The 19,330-nt window shown below is 43.8% G+C and overlaps 1 protein-coding gene across 1 annotated transcript in view; it reads left to right on the top strand.

The window, feature by feature from the left end:
• Positions 1-19,330, top strand: part of ANKS1B (ankyrin repeat and sterile alpha motif domain containing 1B) — a 591,267-nt gene that overhangs the window by 321,930 nt on the left and 250,007 nt on the right. The window contains exon 17 of the mRNA XM_029597376.1: positions 830-982. Coding sequence (XP_029453236.1) covers positions 830-982 — 153 coding nt within the window. The remainder of the gene's footprint in view (positions 1-829; positions 983-19,330) is intronic.

Here is a 19,330-nt window from a genome sequence, read left to right as displayed (position 1 = left end):
CAGTATGTTCCGATTGCTCTGATATGTGATCAACCTCATCATCAGAGTTGTCTCTATCTTCAAAATCAGTCATCGTTATCCTCGAAAATTGCTTTCAGAACATCTGCAGTAGAATACCGAGCATATTTCTGACTAGAAGACCCTCTTGTAGATGTTTTTACTGACTGAAAATGCAAAGAATCATTACTTATACATTTTTAAACTTGCTTAATTGAAAGTCGCAAATTCTGAGGCATTTTTGGACTCCAAATAATAAATAGCTCTGTAGGAAGAATAAAGTAGAATAGTTTAGAATAACATTTGAATCAGATTTACCATAGGCAAAGTGACAAATTCCTAAAATGGCGGCTGAAAATTATTTTTAGTGTTTATCTAGTGGAAGCTTATTAGTGCGTGGGGCCCAATTGGACTCCAGTTGGTAGGATGAAGGTTAGGCAGGTATAACCTTGTGTGCACGTGCTGTGCCAGGTTCTGTGTATAAATCCACCTTGAAACTTTGTTCTAATGTCTGCAGGTGAAACGTGTCGGCAAACTTTAGCTCTACACGGCCACTGAAAATTACTCTTTATGTGGGTAATTTTCAGAAGCTGTTGAAAATACATTGAAGGCTCGTCCAGGCAAAAGCCTGCACTCAGGAGTGGAATTGGGGTGGGGACGGATTTTCTTGCAGAGAAAATTACACCTGCCTCAAGCAGGGACGTTCCAAAGTGAACTTATGCACTGTACGTAACTTTGAAAATCAGCCTTTCTAACACCACAGCACGCTACTAGAGAAGTCTGCAGATTATTCCATCTGCTAATCACTGTACACTTCTTGCTTCATGTCTAGATGAGACCAGTTGGGACAGATGGCTACAATCCATCGTCAGTACCAGAATGGTTGGATTCTATAGAACTAGGAAACTATACCAAAAGTTTTCTTATGAACGGCTTCACGTCAGTGGATCTTGTGAAGAAGCTCTGGGAGATTGAGCTAATCAGTGTAAGTAAAAGATTGATTAATGAACGCACTAAGTAATACGAAATGATGAGATCCAGGAGAAGGCTGCAGTGTATCTGTGCATACATTTCATAATGATATTACAGCACCTCGTAGTTAAGTTCCCACAGGAATGACTTGTGTTGAGTATTGGTTACTCTTGCCTTCTATGCTTGACTTGCATGCTTTTTTCCATGCTGCTTGACTTAATTTTTAATGTGTATATTTTAGATGTTTTCCATCACATTATGATTTATTTGTTTTTACTTAATTCATGAATAAATTTGGGTATCCTGATAAAACAGTGAGAGAGAGAATTTGGCCAGCTCCTGTACAAAAAAAATGTACAACACACTTGGGTGCAGGAGAAGCTATTGGTGCTGTCTGGAGTAAGGGGATTCTCTGTACCAAGGACCTTGAAAGAGATTGCAGAGCTACACAAAGGAGAAATAACCACATTTTGGTAGAGGACTTCATGGTAAGAGGTGTAGACTTGGAAGACGGGTTTTAAGAGCCTCTGCCCGGAGGGTTGGGCAGAAGGGAGGTCATTGTGCACCTAAGTGCAGATGATGAGTTTGTAAAGATTCATAGCTTAGAGGATTGTCTAAATATGCCCTTTCGCTTTTTCTTTAGCAGTTTGCTTCCATTTCCTCAGCTCCTGGGGTTTTCTTCTTGCATTGTATCCTCTTTTTATGAACTGTATGATTGCATATTTACACTCACGTGATCATTTCATTATTTCTATAATTACCAAGGGTAATTTTTTTTACTGTATGTGCTCCTATTTCTCTCTCAAGAGGTTCTTGATGATTTATTTTTGAAAACTGCATAAATAAAATCCTTAAAAAGTAAAGATTCAAAATCAGTTCAAAGAGTTGGGGATGCAGGGCCATTCAGCCATTGGTAAGGTGATTACTTAGCTTGCAGATTATGAACTTACTAAATAAAAACCATCGGTGGAGGAGGAATTGTCAACACTTCATGGCTGGTGCAGGGAAAAAATTTGAGGTGTATTGGCAACTAAGGATGTACCTGGGAGAATAAGGATCTATTCAGAAGGGATGGGTTAGTCCTCAGCCATTAACTGTGCATGAGGAAGACACACAGAGATCTATATTCAGACACAGTCCAGATACTAACTATAGCCGGCTGGTGTTAGGGCAGCTCTTGGACTGGACCAGACTTAGCTGGCTAACTCAACTCCTCCCAGTTACACCCCTAGCCCACCCCTAACTTATCTTCCTCAGTTCTAGCCTCCTAACTTATTAGCCAGCTAGAATGTAGCCAGATAAGGGCTGAATATAGCCGGGTAAGTCATTTAAATGAATAACTATTACATCATCCATCTAAATGGCTTTTGAATATGGACCTCAAATTGTTCTCCTCCACATACAAAAACTGTTGAGTACCCTGGAACATGGTCTCTGTCTCTCACACACACTCATACACAGGAACATGATCTGTCGCTCTCCCACACACACACACACACACAGTCACAGGAACATACTCTGTCTTTCTCACCACACTCACACACGTTCAGTTACAGGAACATGCTCACTTGATCTCTCTGTCTCTCTCATATACACATAAAACATACTCAGACACAGGAACATGCTCTCTCTCTCTCACACACACACAAACACAGACAGATGCTCACAGTAGTTTGCCCTCTCTCTCTTTCTCACTTTCTCTCACACAAGTACAAACACACACCACACAAGGACACAGGAAAATGTTCTGTCTCACACACAGCAAACAAATGCTCAGTCACAGGAACCTGCTCTTTCTGAAATACGTGGTCACAGTAACATGCTCTCTCTCTCACACACACACACACAGACACACATGGTCGAAAGAGAATGCTTTCTCACTCTCACACATTCAGAAGCTCAGTCTCAGGAACATTATCTCTCTCTCTCTCTCTCTCTCTCTCACACACATGCTCAGTCACTGGCAATTCTTTCTGTCTCGTACATACTCGCACAGACATGCTCTGTCATAGAAATATGATTTCTCACACACATACACATAGTCACAGGATCAAGCTCTCTCACTCACACAGTTGTAAGAACATTCTCTGTTTTCTCACTTACATACTCTTACACACATACACAAACTATAACTGAGCATGTATGTGTGTTGTACTTCTATCTCTCTCTCTTACACACATGCTGAGATATAGGAACAACTTCCAACATCTTGTTGTTGGCCTTGGGAGCTTGCAGGCCTGGCAGAGGGTAAGACCGTCTGCCATGCTGGAACACGCCGTCAACCCTCGGTTCGGTCCTGGATCCATCTGGGGTCGGGCTGAGGCTCAAGGGCACACTAAAGCACCCACTGCGTAACAGAATGCAAGGCCATGTGCCCAACAATCGTGTTCTGGCAATGGATCCGCCTTGTTCCAGAGTCTTGTTTGTTACTGGACTGGTTATGGGACCAAAACATTTTTTTCAGGATTTTGTGTACTCGACCCGCTGAAGGCGCCATCTTTGCCATTGCTACAACCTGCCGGAGGCGCCAGCTGTCTGGATAATACGACCCGCAGGAAGTGCCTGCGTCCAGACATTTGTCATGTTGCCAGGTTGGGGTTTTTACGACCTGCACCGTTACCTCTCTCACCAAGTCCTGGAGCACAGGACTTGGTGAGAGAGGTAACGGTGGTGGGGCCACTTGGCAATAGTGATCATAATATGATCAAATTTGATTTAATGACTGGAAAAGGAACAGTGTGCAAATCCAAGGCTCTCGTGCTAAACTTTCAAAAGGGAAACTTTGATAAAATGAGAAAAATTGTTAGAAAAAAACTGAAAGGAGCAGCTACAAAAGTAAAAAATGTCCAAGAGGCGTGGTCATTGTTAAAAAATACCATTCTAGAAGCACAGTCCAGATGTATTCCACACATTAAGAAAGGTGGAAAGAAGGCAAAACGATTACCGGCATGGTTAAAAGGGGAGGTGAAAGAAGCTATTTTAGCCAAAAGATCTTCATTCAAAAATTGGAAGAAGGATCCAACAGAAGAAAATAGGATAAAGCATAAACATTGGCAAGTTAAATGTAAGACATTGATAAGACAGGCTAAGAGAGAATTTGAAAAGAAGTTGGCTGTAGAGGCAAAAAACTCACAGTAAAAACTTTTTTAAATATATCCGAAGCAGAAAGCCTGTGAGGGAGTCAGTTGGACCGTTAGATGATCGGGGGTTAAAGGGGCACTTAGAGAAGATAAGGCCATCGCGGAAAGATTAAATGATTTCTTTGCTTCGGTGTTTACTGAAGAGGATGTTGGGGAGGTACCCGTAATGGAGAAGGTTTTCATGGGTAATGATTCAGATGGACTGAATCAAATCACGGTGAACCTAGAAGATGTGGTAGGCCTGATTGACAAACTGAAGAGTAGTAAATCACCTGGACCGGATGGTATACACCCCAGAGTTCTGAAGGAACTAAAAAATGAAATTTCAGACCTATTAGTAAAAATTTGTAACTTATCATTAAAATCATCAATTGTACCTGAAGACTGGAGGATAGCAAATGTAACCCCAATATTTAAAAAGGGCTCCAGGGGCGATCCGGGAAACTACAGACGGTTAGCCTGACTTCAGTGCCAGGAAAAATAGTGGAAAGTGTTATAAACATCAAAATCACAGAACATATAGAAAGACATGGTTTAATGGAACAAAGTCAGCATGGCTTTACCCAGGGCAAGTCTTGCCTCACAAATCTGCTTCACTTTTTTGAAGGAGTTAATAAACATGTGGATAAAGGTGAACCGGTAGATATAGTATACTTGGATTTTCAGAAGGCGTTTGACAAAGTTCCTCATGAGAGGCTTCTAGGAAAAGTAAAAAGTCATGGGATAGGTGGCGATGTCCTTTCGTGGATTGCAAACTGGCTAAAAGACAGGAAACAGAGAGTAGGATTAAATGGGCAATTTTCTCAGTGGAAGGGAGTGGACAGTGGAGTGCCTCGGGGATTTGTATTGGGACCCTTACTTTTCAATATATTTATAAATGATCTGGAAAGAAATACGACGAGTGAGATAATCAAATTTGCAGATGACACAAAATTGTGCAGAGTAGTTAAATCACAAGCAGATTGTGATAAATTGCAGGAAGACCTTGTGAGACTGGAAAATTGGGCATCCAAATGGCAGATGAAATTTAATGTGGATAAGTGCAAGGTGATGCATATAGGGAAAAATAACCCATGCTATAATTACATGATGTTGGGTTCCATATTAGGTGCTACAAACCCAAGAAAGAGATCTAGGTGTCATAGTGGATAACACATTGAAATCGTCGGTTCAGTGTGCTGCGGCAGTCAAAAAAGCAAACAGAATGTTGGGAATTATTAGAAAAGGAATGATGAATAAAACGGAAAATGTCATAATGCCTCTGTATCACTCCATGGTGAGACCGCACCTTGAATACTGTGTACAATTCTGGTCGCCGCATCTCAAAAAAGATATAATTGCGATGGAGAAGGTACAGAGAAGGGCTACCAAAATGATAAGGGGAATGGAACAACTCCCCTATGAGGAAAGACTAAAGAGGTTAGGACTTTTCAGCTTGGAGAAGAGACGACTGAGGGGGGATATGATAGAGGTGTTTAAAATCATGAGAGGTCTAGAACGGGTAGATGTGAATCGGTTATTTACTCTTTCGGATAGTAGAAGGACTAGGGGACACTCCATGAAGTTAGCATGGGGCACATTTAAAACTAATCGGAGAAAGTTCTTTTTTACTCAACGCACAATTAAACTCTGGAATTTGTTGCCAGAGAATGTGGTTCGTGCAGTTAGTATAGCTGTGTTTAAAAAAGGATTGGATAAGTTCTTGGAGGAGAAGTCCATTACCTGCTATTAAGTTCACTTAGAGAATAGCCACTGCCATTAGCAATGGTAACATGGAATAGACTTAGTTTTTGGGTACTTGCCAGGTTCTTATGGCCTGGATTGGCCACTGTTGGAAACAGGATGCTGGGCTTGATGGACCCTTGGTCTGACCCAGTATGGCATTTTCTTATGTTCTTATGTTCTTATGCAGGAGGCGCCTGTACCCCTACTGGTTTTGCTGGTTTTGCTTGCCCGCCCTGGGTTCCCTCCCCCAGGTCTTCTTGGTGTTTCTTGTGGGTCTTGTCTTGTTTATGCCTTTGTTCTTTGTTTGTTTCTCGTTTGTCTTGTTCTCTGTTTGCTGTTCGTTTGTTTTGTTTCCCGCCTGTTGCTTTCCATTCTCGTGTTTCCTGTCCTCCTCGTTCCTGTGTTTAGCTTCCTTGCTCTTTGCTCCCTCGCTCTTCGCTCCCTCGCTTTCCTCTCTCTCGCTCTTTGCTCCCTTGCTCCCTTGCTCTTTGCTCCCTTGCTCTCTGCTCTCTGCTCCCTTGCTCCCTCTTTTGTGTTTTTGTATTGTCGGTTGCGTGGTCGCCGCTCGCGTGGTCACCACTCGCGCAGTCACCGCTCACTTGGTCTTGTGATCCCTCGGTCTCGTGTTCCCTTGGTCTCGTGCTCTTTTGGTCTCTCGTCGTTGTCTTCTTGTGTTCTGTACTTTCTTGCTGCTTTGCTGTGTTTCTGCTGTCTTGTCTGTTTCATGCTGTCCCCGGATATGCCAGCTTCCATTTTTTGGACCCTCAAATACCTCCATCCAGTATGGACTGATACCCTTTTCCTCGGACTGTTGAGAGGAGGTTTGAGGAGGGGGTCTTTGAGGAGGGGGTACTGTTATGGCACCCTGCCCGCGGAGCTAATTCCCGCGAGCAGGCTCTGCTCACCTCACCCCATGCTGCCTCTCCCCGATGCAGCTGGAGTCACGGACTGTGCTTCTCCTCGCGGCCCAGAGGCCGCCTCTTGTGTCTAGCCTTGCTGCGGCACGGTGCCGTCGAAGTTGGGCCTTCACCGTGGCTGAAGCCAAAGACTTTCCCACGCTGCCTGCCTTCTTCGTGGCACAGAGCTGCCACCGACATTGCTGACATCTTCACGGCAGGAGGCCACATCCCCGGGCTCGATTGGCGGCTGGAGCCGCCCCCAGGGCCTCCTGCAGCAGCTGGAGCCGCTGCGTCTTCGGGACCTACTCTCCAGGCCCAGCCCTGCTGCTACGCACTCGTCAGTGCAAGACCGCTGTCCACGGTCCTGCACAGCCCTGCTTCCTGCCTCTAGGCGCGCGGCCACGTCTCTCTCCAGAATTTAAAGGGCCAGACACAGGAAATGTGCTGGTCCCACTTATGGACTGATTTCCTGTGCTAGCCCTATAAAAGGGCTGTCTTCGCACTATGTCTTGGCCTTGCCATTGGAGTTACTTCACTCTGGAGGCTCCTGCCTGCCAGAGCTCCATCAGGTCTTCTATCTTCTCCATGGAGTTCCTCGTCTCGTCTGTTCCTCGTTATGACATGTCTTCGTGCCTGAGGTCCTCGTCCAGGTGTCCTGGTGTTTCGCCTCCTGGTGTCCTGCCCTTCTTGGTGTTTGCTTCAGCACTCCTGAGCCTTCTGGTCCTGTCAGGCCTTGGTCCCTCGGATGACGTCTTTCCCGAGTTTGGAGTGGCCTGCAGGTGGAATTCGTTCCTGTGCTCCTGAGCCGTCATGTCCTGCCAGCCTTTGTGGGACATCTGGCTCCGCGTCGGAGTCCCACCTCGACTGGATTCTTCCCTGCGCTCGTCTCGTTCTCCGCGTGGTCCGTGACCAGCCTCCTCGGGCTGTGTAGGGCGCACAGTGGGACAGGATGGTCCGCGACCAGCCCATTGGGTCTGCCCGTGAAGGTGGGCTGAGTAGGGCGCCCTGAGAGACAGTGCCAATGTCCTCCTGCCCAGTTTCTTGTCTCGTCTGGACTTTGTCAAGTTCCTCATCATGTCTCTGCTGTCCTCGCATCGACCCTGGTCCAGGATGCCATCGCATCGACCCTGGTCCATGATGTCTTCGCATCAGCCCTGGTGTCATGTCTTCAATAACCCTGGTGTCATGTCGTCAATAGCCCTGGTGTTATGTCCTCAACAACCTTGGTGTCATGTCTTCAACAACCCTCGTCTGTGTTGCCGTTGCATCAACCTTGGTGTCATGTCTTCATGTCAAGGCCCGTCTGCCCTCATCCTCAGGCCAGGCCTGCTGCTCCATGCCGATCCAAGCGGCAGATCCGAAAGGGCTTGGAGTGGTCGGAGGACCATTCAACTTCCAACATCATGTTGTTGGCCTTGGGAGCTTGCAGGCCTGGCAGAGGGTAAGACAGTCTACCATGCTGGAACACGCCGTCAACCCTCGGTTCGGTCCTGGATCCATCTGGGGTCGGGCTTAGGTCCAAGGGTACACTAAAACACCCATTACGTAACAGAATGCAAGGCCTTTCGAGGCCGTTTGCATAACAACCGAAACCCTGGGATTCCCTTCCAATTGAGTTAATATTACAATCAAATTATCAAACTTTTAAAAAAGCTTTAAAAACCTGGTTATTTACATGAGTAAATGGAGAGGAAACAATATAAAGCAATTTAAAGGATGTAGACATTTTATTAGAGCTTTTATTCAAGGAGAAGGTGAGGCTTTTATGTTGATCTCTGTCTTTTTATGAACTTTCATGTTAGATATTATTTGTTTTTTTTTAATTGTTTGTATTTATATTTTAGTTTTATTTTAAATGGTTTTCTAGTTTTTTATGTCTTATGTGATGCTATTTATATTGATACTGTAAACATTATAATTGTTATCAGAATATCGGTATTCAAAATAATATAAATAAATAAATAGTATGTGATGTTTCTGTCCTCCTTCCACCCTCTTTAATCTGTATCTTTCTTCCTTAGCAACACTTATACAGTCTGTTGGTTTCTGCATCCCGATCATATATGGGTGTTCATCAGCCTTGATTTTTCTGCCAATGAACCCCTGTGTGATTTCAATAGCTGCCTTATAGAGACTCAAAAGTGGCTAAACAAGTCCAAGTTGAAAATAAACCCAGAGAAATCTGAGGCAATGTGGTTCTGTGGAAATAAGTTTTTCAAGATTTTTCATCTCTTGTCACAGCCAGTATACCCATACCACTCAAAAGTACCGTCACCATCCTGGGAATACAGCTAGATCCTCAACTTAGTTTTTCACAGTATGTTTCTGTGAGGCAGTCGCCTAGCGTTCCCCTATTTTCCTGTGCAGGACCAGGCTAGACGCCTGGTCCACCTTAAATTCCTTAAGGAGAGTACGCTCTGTGGGCAGGGTCCTGTGGGGCAGGGGGAGCTCAGAGGGCATAACCAGAGACTGGGGAATAAGAGCTGGGATCCAGGTGGAGATAACCAGTCCAGGCCCAGGTCTCCAGGAGGAAGGCAGCTCCTGTAACGTAACACTGTCCAAACACTGAGCTGAGACAAAGCTGCACAAACTGTGAGAGAGTACCTGTCTGAAGGTAAAGGCAGTCTACTGTTGTGTATGTGATTGAAGCCGTGGATAAAGATTGTTTTAAGAGAGGCTGGAGTTCATATCTCCAGGCCCTGTGGGAATCACCCTCATTCCCACAATTTCCCACTTAATTCATTCCTCTTACTTCTTTCTGCATTTTATATGAAGTCTTAAACCATTTCTGATACGGATGACCTTAAAACTAATTCAATCACAAGTTTGCTTGATTTGGTTATTGGTACCTACAGAACCTGAATACAATCTGCTCTGAAATGCTGAAAAGTGGATTATTTATTTATTTATTTATTTATTTATTTATTTACATGTTTTTATATACCGACCTTCCTCAGAAAAGACATCAAGTCGGTTAACAGAGCGTCTGTACAGATCTAGAATATCATGCTGACGTAAAATTTACATAAATAGTTCCATAGCCATAGTAACAATAAAATCACAACAACAATAAAATTGAACACAGAGAATAACTACCTATCTTTTCACATGTCTAATTGGCAGTCTAAGACAAAACTAAGGTTATATAATTATTGTCTAACTATATTAACAACTATAATAAAATAATAAAATACAGAACCACTATATCTTAAAACATAAAATCTTAAAAAATATAAACTTAATAAAATTACACTTCTGAACTCAATAAAATTACGCTTCAAACTGTAATACAAAAGAGCGGATCTAAGTTGTTTGCATAGATCAACTTATATCATTAAAGGCCTGTTTGAATAGCCATGTTTTTATCAATTTTTTGAATTTCAGCACACAAGATTCATAATATCAACCGGAAGGGAATTCCAGATTCTGGGGCTGGCCAGGGACAAAGTCCTATCTCTAACTGAATTCAAGTGAGCCATTTTTAGAGAGGGTACTGTAAGCAGTGCTTTTCCCATAAATCTTATTTATTTATTTATTTATTTAATGCTTTTTTATACCGACTTTCATGATACAAATCAAATCAAATCGGTTTACATATAACAAAGATCTTAACAATAACATTAACCATCCATATTAATAAAGTAAACATTAAGTAGAAGGAGAAGAAAAGTTACAATAAAGCAAGGGAATGCAACTGGGGGTTAGAGGAAAGCAAGGGGGAATTTGATAAATAAGTACAATTATATACATGGGAGAATCACACCCCTGCCCGTAATCTTAAATTACGGGCAGGGGTGTGAATCCGGAGCGAGGCATTAAGCCATTCAGGGTTGGCCCCATAGATTGTTTTGTGTATCAGAATCATGTATTTATATTGAATTCTTAAATGGATCGGTAGCCAATGGAGTTCTTTTAAAACCGGTGTTATGTGGTCATATTTCTTTTTATTGGACAGTAAACGGGCTGCCGCATTTTGCAGTAACTGCAAAGGGCGAAGAGTTGAACTTGGGACTCCCAACAAAAGGGCATTACAATAGTCCAGCTTGGGTGGGATAAGTGCCTGCAGCACTGTACGATAGTCCCCCGTATGTAGAAACGGTCTCAGTTTTTTTAGAATATGTAGTTTATAAAAGCCTTCTTTGTTAATAGCTTTGATAGAAGCTTTCATATTTAATTCAGCATCTAGAATTGGACCTAAATCTCTTACTTCATAATTAATTTTATATGCTGATGAGAGAGATTTAATCTCTACATTCATTTTATCGGTAACTTTGTTGCTCATTATATAGAATTTCTGTTTTTGTTCTATTCAGTGAAAGAGACATATGGGACAATAATTGACTTATTGATGAGGAGTAAACTTCCCAAAGCTTCAAAGTAGATTGAAGAGAATCATTAATCGGCAACAAAATTTGGACATCATCAGCAAAAAGAAAATAAACCAATCCCAGACCCGTTAAAAGTCTACACAAAGGTGCCATATAAACATTAAAAAGTGTAGGGGACAAAGAAGAACCCTGGGGAACTCCTGTCGACATTACTATGGTGTCTGATTCTGATGTGTCCAGTTTGACTTTAAAAGATCTGTTGGATAAAAATGATCTGAACCACGCCAGGGTTATGTCTTTTAATCCTATTTCTTGTAGTCTTGCTAATAGTACATCATGTTTAACGGTATCAAAAGCCGCTGAGATATCCAATAGGATTAACAAGTATGATTTGTTCTGATCAAAGCCCCTGTGTATTGTGTCTGTCAAGGAAATTAATAATGTTTCTGTGTTGTGAGATTTCCTAAAACCAAATTGCATAGGATACAGCAGATGATTATCTTCGAGATATTCCATTAGTTGACGATTAACTACTTTTTCAAGGAGTTTGGCCAGAAAAGGAAGAATTGAAATGGGATGATTATAAATTGAAATAAAATATTACATTGCCTTATTTCATAGTCTCACTGGCAACCGTATTCAACAACTCCAGACACTGCAGAAAGTTGCTGCCAAAGTTATCTTTGCCAAGAAATGATTCAATCATCTTAGTCCACTGTTAATAGAACTGCACCACTTACCTATTTCCTGTCATATCCAGTTTAAGATCGGCTGGCTTACCTTTAAAGCACTGTGCTGGGGAACTCCTCAGTATCTCTCCAGTATTTTATTCTCTTATTAGCCTTCTTGTACCCTCCGTTCCTCTCAAAATGAGCTTTTAATTTTACCTTCTGCAAGGGCTATTAGACTGGAACACAATAGAGAGATTCCCTTTTACCATCCTGCCCTTTGCCTTTGGAACTCATTTCCTTTACGACTGCAGCTAGAAAAAGATGATGGAAATTTAGCAAAGCTTTAGAGACGTTCCTCTTTACACTAACCTATGCAGGCAAGCTGCTTTACATATTTCACTAAAGCACAGCCCGCTCTGATCTAGGATTCACGGTCTTGCTTGGTTTCATTTAGCTGGTTTTGCCTTGCCAGTCTTAATCTGTTTTACACTTTACTTCTCTCAGATTTCTTCTGTTGTAGTCATTTGTTATGTATATGTATTCATTGTTGTTTTAGCTAAGTTTTAGTGATTTACATTATACTTTACTGTATTTTACTTTATGCTTTTATGGCTTTTAGTGATTTATATTATACTTTACTGTATTTTACTTTATGCTTTTATGGCTTTTAGTGATTTACATTATACTTTACTGTATTTTACTTTATGCTTTTATGGCTTTTAGTGATTTATATTATGCTTTACTTTTATTTTTATTTGTTACTTTCTCTTTATGGCTTTGTTTTTATTTGCTTTTATTATATTATATGTTATTGTAATTTGCAATAAAATTGTATTTTATCACTCTTTTTTATTTGTGCATCGCTTTGACTTACCTTGAAATAAAAGTGATTTATCAAGATAAATAAATGAAATGAAATATCTTTCAGGTACTTAAAGGTCTCTATCATACCGCTCCCCCTCCCCTGTTTTCTAGGGTAGGCATGTTTAGGTCTTTCATCTCATTGTGTACGTCTTTTCCTGCAGTTCCCACACCATTTTGGTTACCTTTCTCTCTCTGTGCCTCATGTAGATGAGAAATATGGAATGAGAAGCTGTTGCCAATACTGGCAAATTTCTTTAATTTGCCACCTGCAATTCTTGTGGTCCTGTTTTGACTGATGCGCCGGAGGTGGACCCTTGGGCCGAGGTGGGGTTGGTGCAACCTGTAGATGAGACCCTACGGGTCCCCACCATTGGCAGGCGGAGTGGGCTGATGAACAGAGGCCGCTGGAGATTCACCAATACCAGCCCTCGTTCCCCGCTGGTTGAGCCTTTGGGTGCCAGGGCCGGCTGGACTTAGGTGGGTCTCTGTATGTCGTCGATTAGGAGATCGTGATCAGCCCAGAGACAGCAGAAGGGAGATGGTACAGTCTTACACTGGACAAGGTAATGTCCTGGAAACCCGGGTGCCAAAGGAACATAGGCAGACAGGGGCACCCGAGTAAGAGCAGGCCGAAGCCTGAATAGACTAAATCAGGTAGTAGGCTGAAGAGGTGTCAATGAACAGGGCTGGCAGCAATCTGGAAGCAGTGGCAAGCAAGGCTGAGGATAGAACATGGAGATGGTCAAGTGTAATCAAACAATGCTGAGGTCTGGGTCTGGAGAGAGGCAATGGCGTAGTCGGGCAACGTAGAGGTCTGGGTCTGGAGAGAGGCAACAACATAGTCAAGCAATGCAGAGGTCCGGGCTTGGAGAGAGTGTACGGCGTGGTCAGGCAATGCAGAGGTCCGGGCTTGGAGAGAATCAATGGCGTGGTCAGGCAAAGCAAAGTCAAAAGTCCGTGTAGTCAATCCGAGGAAAGGTGAAGAGCAGGAATGTACAGGCAAGGACTCAGGAACCAGGAACAGTGAGGAACAGGAACACAGGAGTGAGACGAAGCTCAGAGGAGGAAATGAGTACTAAACCAGCGAGGAGACCTGTTGTAAAGGCAAAGCTATGGAGCGGAGCCCGGGTTTAAGTACTGGTGCTCTGCTGACGACGTCATCCGTGGCTGTTGCTAGGTTCCCGCCGCAGGCCCTACTTAAGCATTGGTGATGCGTGTGTGCCTAGGGAGGGGCGCGGCGCCGTGTAGCAGCGTCTCTCAGTGGGCCATGTGGAGAGGCCCGACGTGAAGCAATGGAAGTGGTGGCTGGACCGGGGATGCCAGGTACTGTAGCTGAGCCGGAGGCACAAGGGGAGGCCCGAGGACGGAGCTGGCAGCCTACCACCACCATAGACAAGGAACCAGGAGCTAGTGTTACTGCAGAGAGGTGAGAGGGCCGTGCTGCAGATCTCCCGCGGACGGCACGCATAACATTGATCTGTCATGATGTCAGTGCTCTGATAAATGACATCAGCAAAATGAAGTCTGCTTCAAGCAGTGGCTGTGATGTCACTTGGACATTGTGGTCAGTGTGACATGGTAAGATTTTGTTAACAAAGGAGCGAATTTTCATAGGAGTTGCACGTGTAAAAATAGCATATGTTGTAACAATTTTCAAAAGCCCATTTATGCGCGTAAATCCTTTTAAAATTATCTCCTTAATTTTTCTGTAATGGTGTAATTTAAGAGGTCATATTCAAAAGCTGTTTAGATGAATAGCGCAATAGTTATCTGTCTAAATGGCTTACCTGCCTATATTCAGCCATTATCCAGGTAAATGCTAGCCAGGTAACTAGTTACCCCCCTAGAATATAGCCGGATAAGATGGAGCGTTTCGGGGCGAGCAGAAGGCATTCTGGGGAGGAGTGGAGTTAGCCACATAAGTTAACTGGCTACCTCTGATATTTGGAATTAGCCAGTTACCTTCTGTGGCTAACTCTGGTCGGGCCATAGGGCTGGTTATACTGTGCCGCTGAATATAGCCCGCTAGTTATCCAGCTATGTTGAACCGCTGAATGTAGCCCGCTAGTTATCCAGCTATGTAGAGCCGCTGAATATAGCCCGCTAGTTATCCAGCTATGTAGAACCGCTGAATGTAGCCCGCTAGTTATCCAGTTATGTAGAACCGCTGATTATAGCCCGCTAGTTATCCAGTTATGTAGAACCGCTGAATATAGCCCGCAAATTATCCAGTTATGTAGAGCCGCTGAATATAGCCCGCTAGTTATCCAGTTATGTAGAACCGCTGAATATAGCCCGCTAGTTATCCAGCTATGTACAACCGCTGAATATAGCCCGCTAGTTATCCAGTTATGTAGAACCGCTGAATATAGCCCGCTAGTTATCCAGTTATGTAGAACCGCTGAATATAGCCCGCTAGTTATCCGGTTATGTAGAACCGCTGAATATAGCCCGCAAGTTATCCAGTTATGTAGAGCCGCTGAATATAGCCCGCTAGTTATCCAGCTATGTACAACCGCTGAATATAGCCCGCTAGTTATCCAGTTATGTAGAACCGCTGAATATAGCCCGCTAGTTATCCAGCTATGTACAACCGCTGAATATAGCCCGCTAGTTATCTAGTTATGTACAACCGCTGAATATAGCCCGCTAGTTATCCAGTTATGTACAACCGCTGAATATAGCCCGCTAGTTATCCAGTTATGTAGAACCGCTGAATATAGCCCGCTAGTTATCCAGTTATGTAGAGTCGTTGAATATATCCCGCTAGTTATCCAGTTATGTACAACCGCTGAATATAGCCCGCTAGTTATCCAGTTATGTAGAACCGCTGAATATAGCCCGCTAGATATCCAGTTATGTAGAACCGCTGAATATAGCCCGCAAGTTATCCAGTTATGTAGAACCGCTGAATATAGCCCGCTAGTTATCCAGCTAGTTATCCACCTTTCAGGTGACCTCCTTATATTAAGGAGACTTTCATTGTAAATTGTTTTGGTTATTACCTTCTTGTTCTCCTATCCTTCCTACTGCCTTTCTGTTCTTCCCCCCGCCCAGTTACATTCCCCTGTTGCAATGTATTTTCCAATCTTTTCAGTTACTATGTGAACCGGTATGATGTCCCCACAAATACCGGTATATAAAAGTTTCTAAATAAATAAATAAATTATGTAGAGCCGCTGAATATAGCCCGCTAGTTATCCAGCTATGTTTAACCGCTGAATATAGCCCGCTAGTTATCCAGTTATGTAGAACCGCTGAATATAGCCCGCTAGTTATCCAGCTATGTACAACCGCTGAATATAGCCCGCTAGTTATCCAGTTATGTAGAACCGCTGAATATAGCCCGCTAGTTATCCAGTTATGTACAACCGCTGAATATAGCCCGCTAGTTATCCAGTTATGTAGAACTGCTGAATATAGCCCGCTAGTTATCCAGTTATGTAGAGTCGCTGAATATATCCCGCTAGTTATCCAGCTATGTACAACCGCTGAATATAGCCCGCTAGTTATCCAGTTATGTAGAACCGCTGAATATAGCCCGCTAGTTATCCAGCTATGTAGAGCCGCTGAATATAGCCCGCTAGTTATCCAGTTATGTAGAACCGCTGAATATAGCCCGCTAGTTATCCAGGTATGTAGAACCGCTGAATATAGCCCGCTAGTTATCCAGCTATGTAGAGCCGCTGAATATAGCCCGCTAGTTATCCAGCTATGTAGAACCGCTGAATATAGCCCGCTAGTTATCCAGCTATGTAGAGCCGCTGAATATAGCCCGCTAGTTATCCAGCTATGTAGAGCCGCTGAATATAGCCCGCTAGTTATCCAGCTATGTAGAGCCGCTGAATATAGCCTGCTAGTTATCCAGTTTTGTAGAACCGCTGAATATAGCCCGCTAGTTATCCAGCTATGTAGAGCCGCTGAATATAGCCCGCTAGTTATCCAGTTATGTAGAACCGCTGAATACAACCCGCTAGTTATCCAGTTATGTTTAACTGGCTTACTAGTACAGCCACACAGCGGTTGAATTTGGACTCCTAAATGTTTTTCTTTGTTTGTGGATGGAGTTAAATTACCTGCTCTTCCGGAAAAGGGTGAAATCTTGGGTGTAGATTTTAAAAGGTGCGCTGGGTGTAAATTTGCGCACGTATGTTATAAAATCGGGGGTTGGTGTGCGCAAGGGGGTGCACAATTGTGCATCTTGCGCGCACAGAGCTGCGCTGCCTTCCCCCGTTCCCTTCGCCCTAGCCTGACCTTCCCACCCCTTCCCTTAACCTTTCCCCCCCCCCAGCCCTACTCTAACCTCCCCTGACCTTTGTCTTACCTTTTGCGCCTGCCGGCACACAATCCTCCAACACAGCGGCAAATGGCTGCTATGTCGGAGGCCTCTGGCCCCGCCCCCTCCCCGCCCCACCCCTCCCCCTGGACCACCTCTTTTTGCAAGCCCCGGGGCTTTATGCGTGTCGCTGTTCCTTTTTAAAATAGGCCTGGCACGCGTAAACCCCCGTACGCGCGTAGGGCTTTTAAAATCCGGCCCATGGCTTTTCCCGTTTTAGATTGAATGTAATAGGTTTTATTGTGTTAACAATTGTGATGGGGTTTTTTTGTATTTGAAAATTATGTAACATGTTTTTTAAGATTTGTTTTATTGTCAGGCTTTTGACATTTTGTACTATGCACTGATCAGGGTAATGGACTATAAGAATGAATAAAGAGAAATGTGCTATTATTTTTATGAACTGCTCTGATGAATTTCTAATGGAAGTGTGGTATATCAGGAAAAAAAGTCTTTAGCTTCTCTGCGCTTTGTGACATGTTGCCTCCAGAAGTGAACGCAGTATTCCAGGTGAGACCTCACCGTCTGTAGAGGCAGCCAGTGATGTGGCTCGTCATTTTCCTGCCGATTACGCCTCTCCCTCCTGCTTCTGCTCGCACTGTTTTACAACTGTTTGTTTTTATTTTTTACTCTTTATCTTAACATCAATTTACATAGACAGGAAACAGCATGTTGCAAAAACAATACAGCAAGGTTAACATTCAACAGGTCTAAATTTTTCTAGGAAAAAGAAGGAAGCAACTGAGGGAGACAGAGGAAAAGAGCTGTGCCAAACCCAGTATGGTGCCCAGATGTCTGTAGATTTATCACGTTTCCTCTCAGACCATATGTAAGCTACTTTGAGATCGTCGGCAGTATCACCCGAGGTCCCTCTCCTGGTCTGTGCGCATCAGCTCTCCACCTCCCGCACATCTCCGCACCCCAAACGCATGACTCTGCACTTTTTGGCACTGAATCTCGCGTGCCAAGCATTTGATCACTGCTCAAGGTTCTCATTCTGCCAACTCCCTCAGAGGTGGCCACTCTGTTCCAGATGTTTGTGTCATATGCAAAAAGGCAACCTTTTCTTTCTGATCCCTCCATAAAAATAACGGTAAACTTTTAAACTGGCGTGCGGTTCCCAGCGCGCACACATGGAGGCGCTGAATTTATAACATGCGCGCGTCGACACGTGCATACTATAAAATCTGCAGCCTGCGTGCACGTCTGTGCCCGAGCGCCGACTCGCGCATGTAAGGGGCGGGGTAAATTTTCTAAGAACCACGTGGTGCCACGACAGAGCCTTTCCCCAGTAACGAAGGGGACTGGGAGGGAACTTCCTAAACTCCCTGGCTAATCTGCCTCCCTTTTCCCCTCTCCACCCCTAACCCTAAAACCCCTCTCTGTCTAACTTTCTTTTATTTGTTTCCTGACTTGGCTGCTCTGCGGAGCAGCAGTAACTTGCGCGGGCCAGCCAGCTGCCAGCATGCGCTTCACCGGGCCAGTGCCTAATGGTGCTGTCCTGGCCCAGATCCCACCCCAGGCCCTCCCCCTTTTGCTCAGCCAGTTCTTCCGCACGGGAGATACGCGTGAAGCCTTGGACCTCTGAAAAGGCCTGTGGCGCATGTGCAGCCTGTATCTCCCGTTTTTAACACGCGGCGGCCATTTAAAATTAAGCCATTAGTGAACAGAACCAGCCCCATGGCCGATCCCTGAGGCACGCAGTGTAAATTACATTGACAAATAGACTCTGTTGTGCACTGCAGCCCGGTCCACTTTGTAATATATTAAATCTCCAACCCTGTTAACCATCAAACATTTATCAACTTCAGTAATCAGAGACACTAAGGATAAGCCAGTGTTCACGTAAGAAATGCTTGTGCTCTCATTGTTTTTAAATTAAATTAAACGAAGACTCTGAGGGGCATATTTTTTATAGTCCAACCCAGCAAGAGAACGATCAGCCACTGCTCCCCCTCCAACTAATGAGGCCGGACACTGAGATTAGAAAGGAACATTGATCCTCTCTACTCATGGCCTTCCTGGTGAGCCCACTGATGGTCAGAATTGTAGGATGTCCATAATGAGTGTACATGAGATACATTTACATATACTGGCTCTCAATGTATGCAAATGTTCTAATGCATATTCATTGTGAATATAAGACCGACTGGCTTATGTAGTCATTGCTTGGTTTTGTTTGCTGGGCCTGGGCTCATGGTTCTTTTTTCCTAATTGGTCAGATAGATGTAGAATTGAACCTCTAGTAGGGTGAGGGATACACTTAACTCTCTTAAGGTTAAAACACCGTCTAAGTTGTTAACTTGTACTTTCTATGGTAAAATTTCTTTTACCGGCCTATCTTCCTTCCAGCTTGTTGCAAGCTTCCAAGTTCTCTCCCCTTGTTGATTGTAATTTT

This window comes from Rhinatrema bivittatum, chromosome 4, assembly GCF_901001135.1.
Source record: "Rhinatrema bivittatum chromosome 4, aRhiBiv1.1, whole genome shotgun sequence".
NCBI lineage: Eukaryota > Metazoa > Chordata > Amphibia > Gymnophiona > Rhinatrematidae > Rhinatrema > Rhinatrema bivittatum.
Note: the sequence above shows the minus strand (reverse complement) of the source record. Positions and strands in the feature narration are given on the sequence as shown.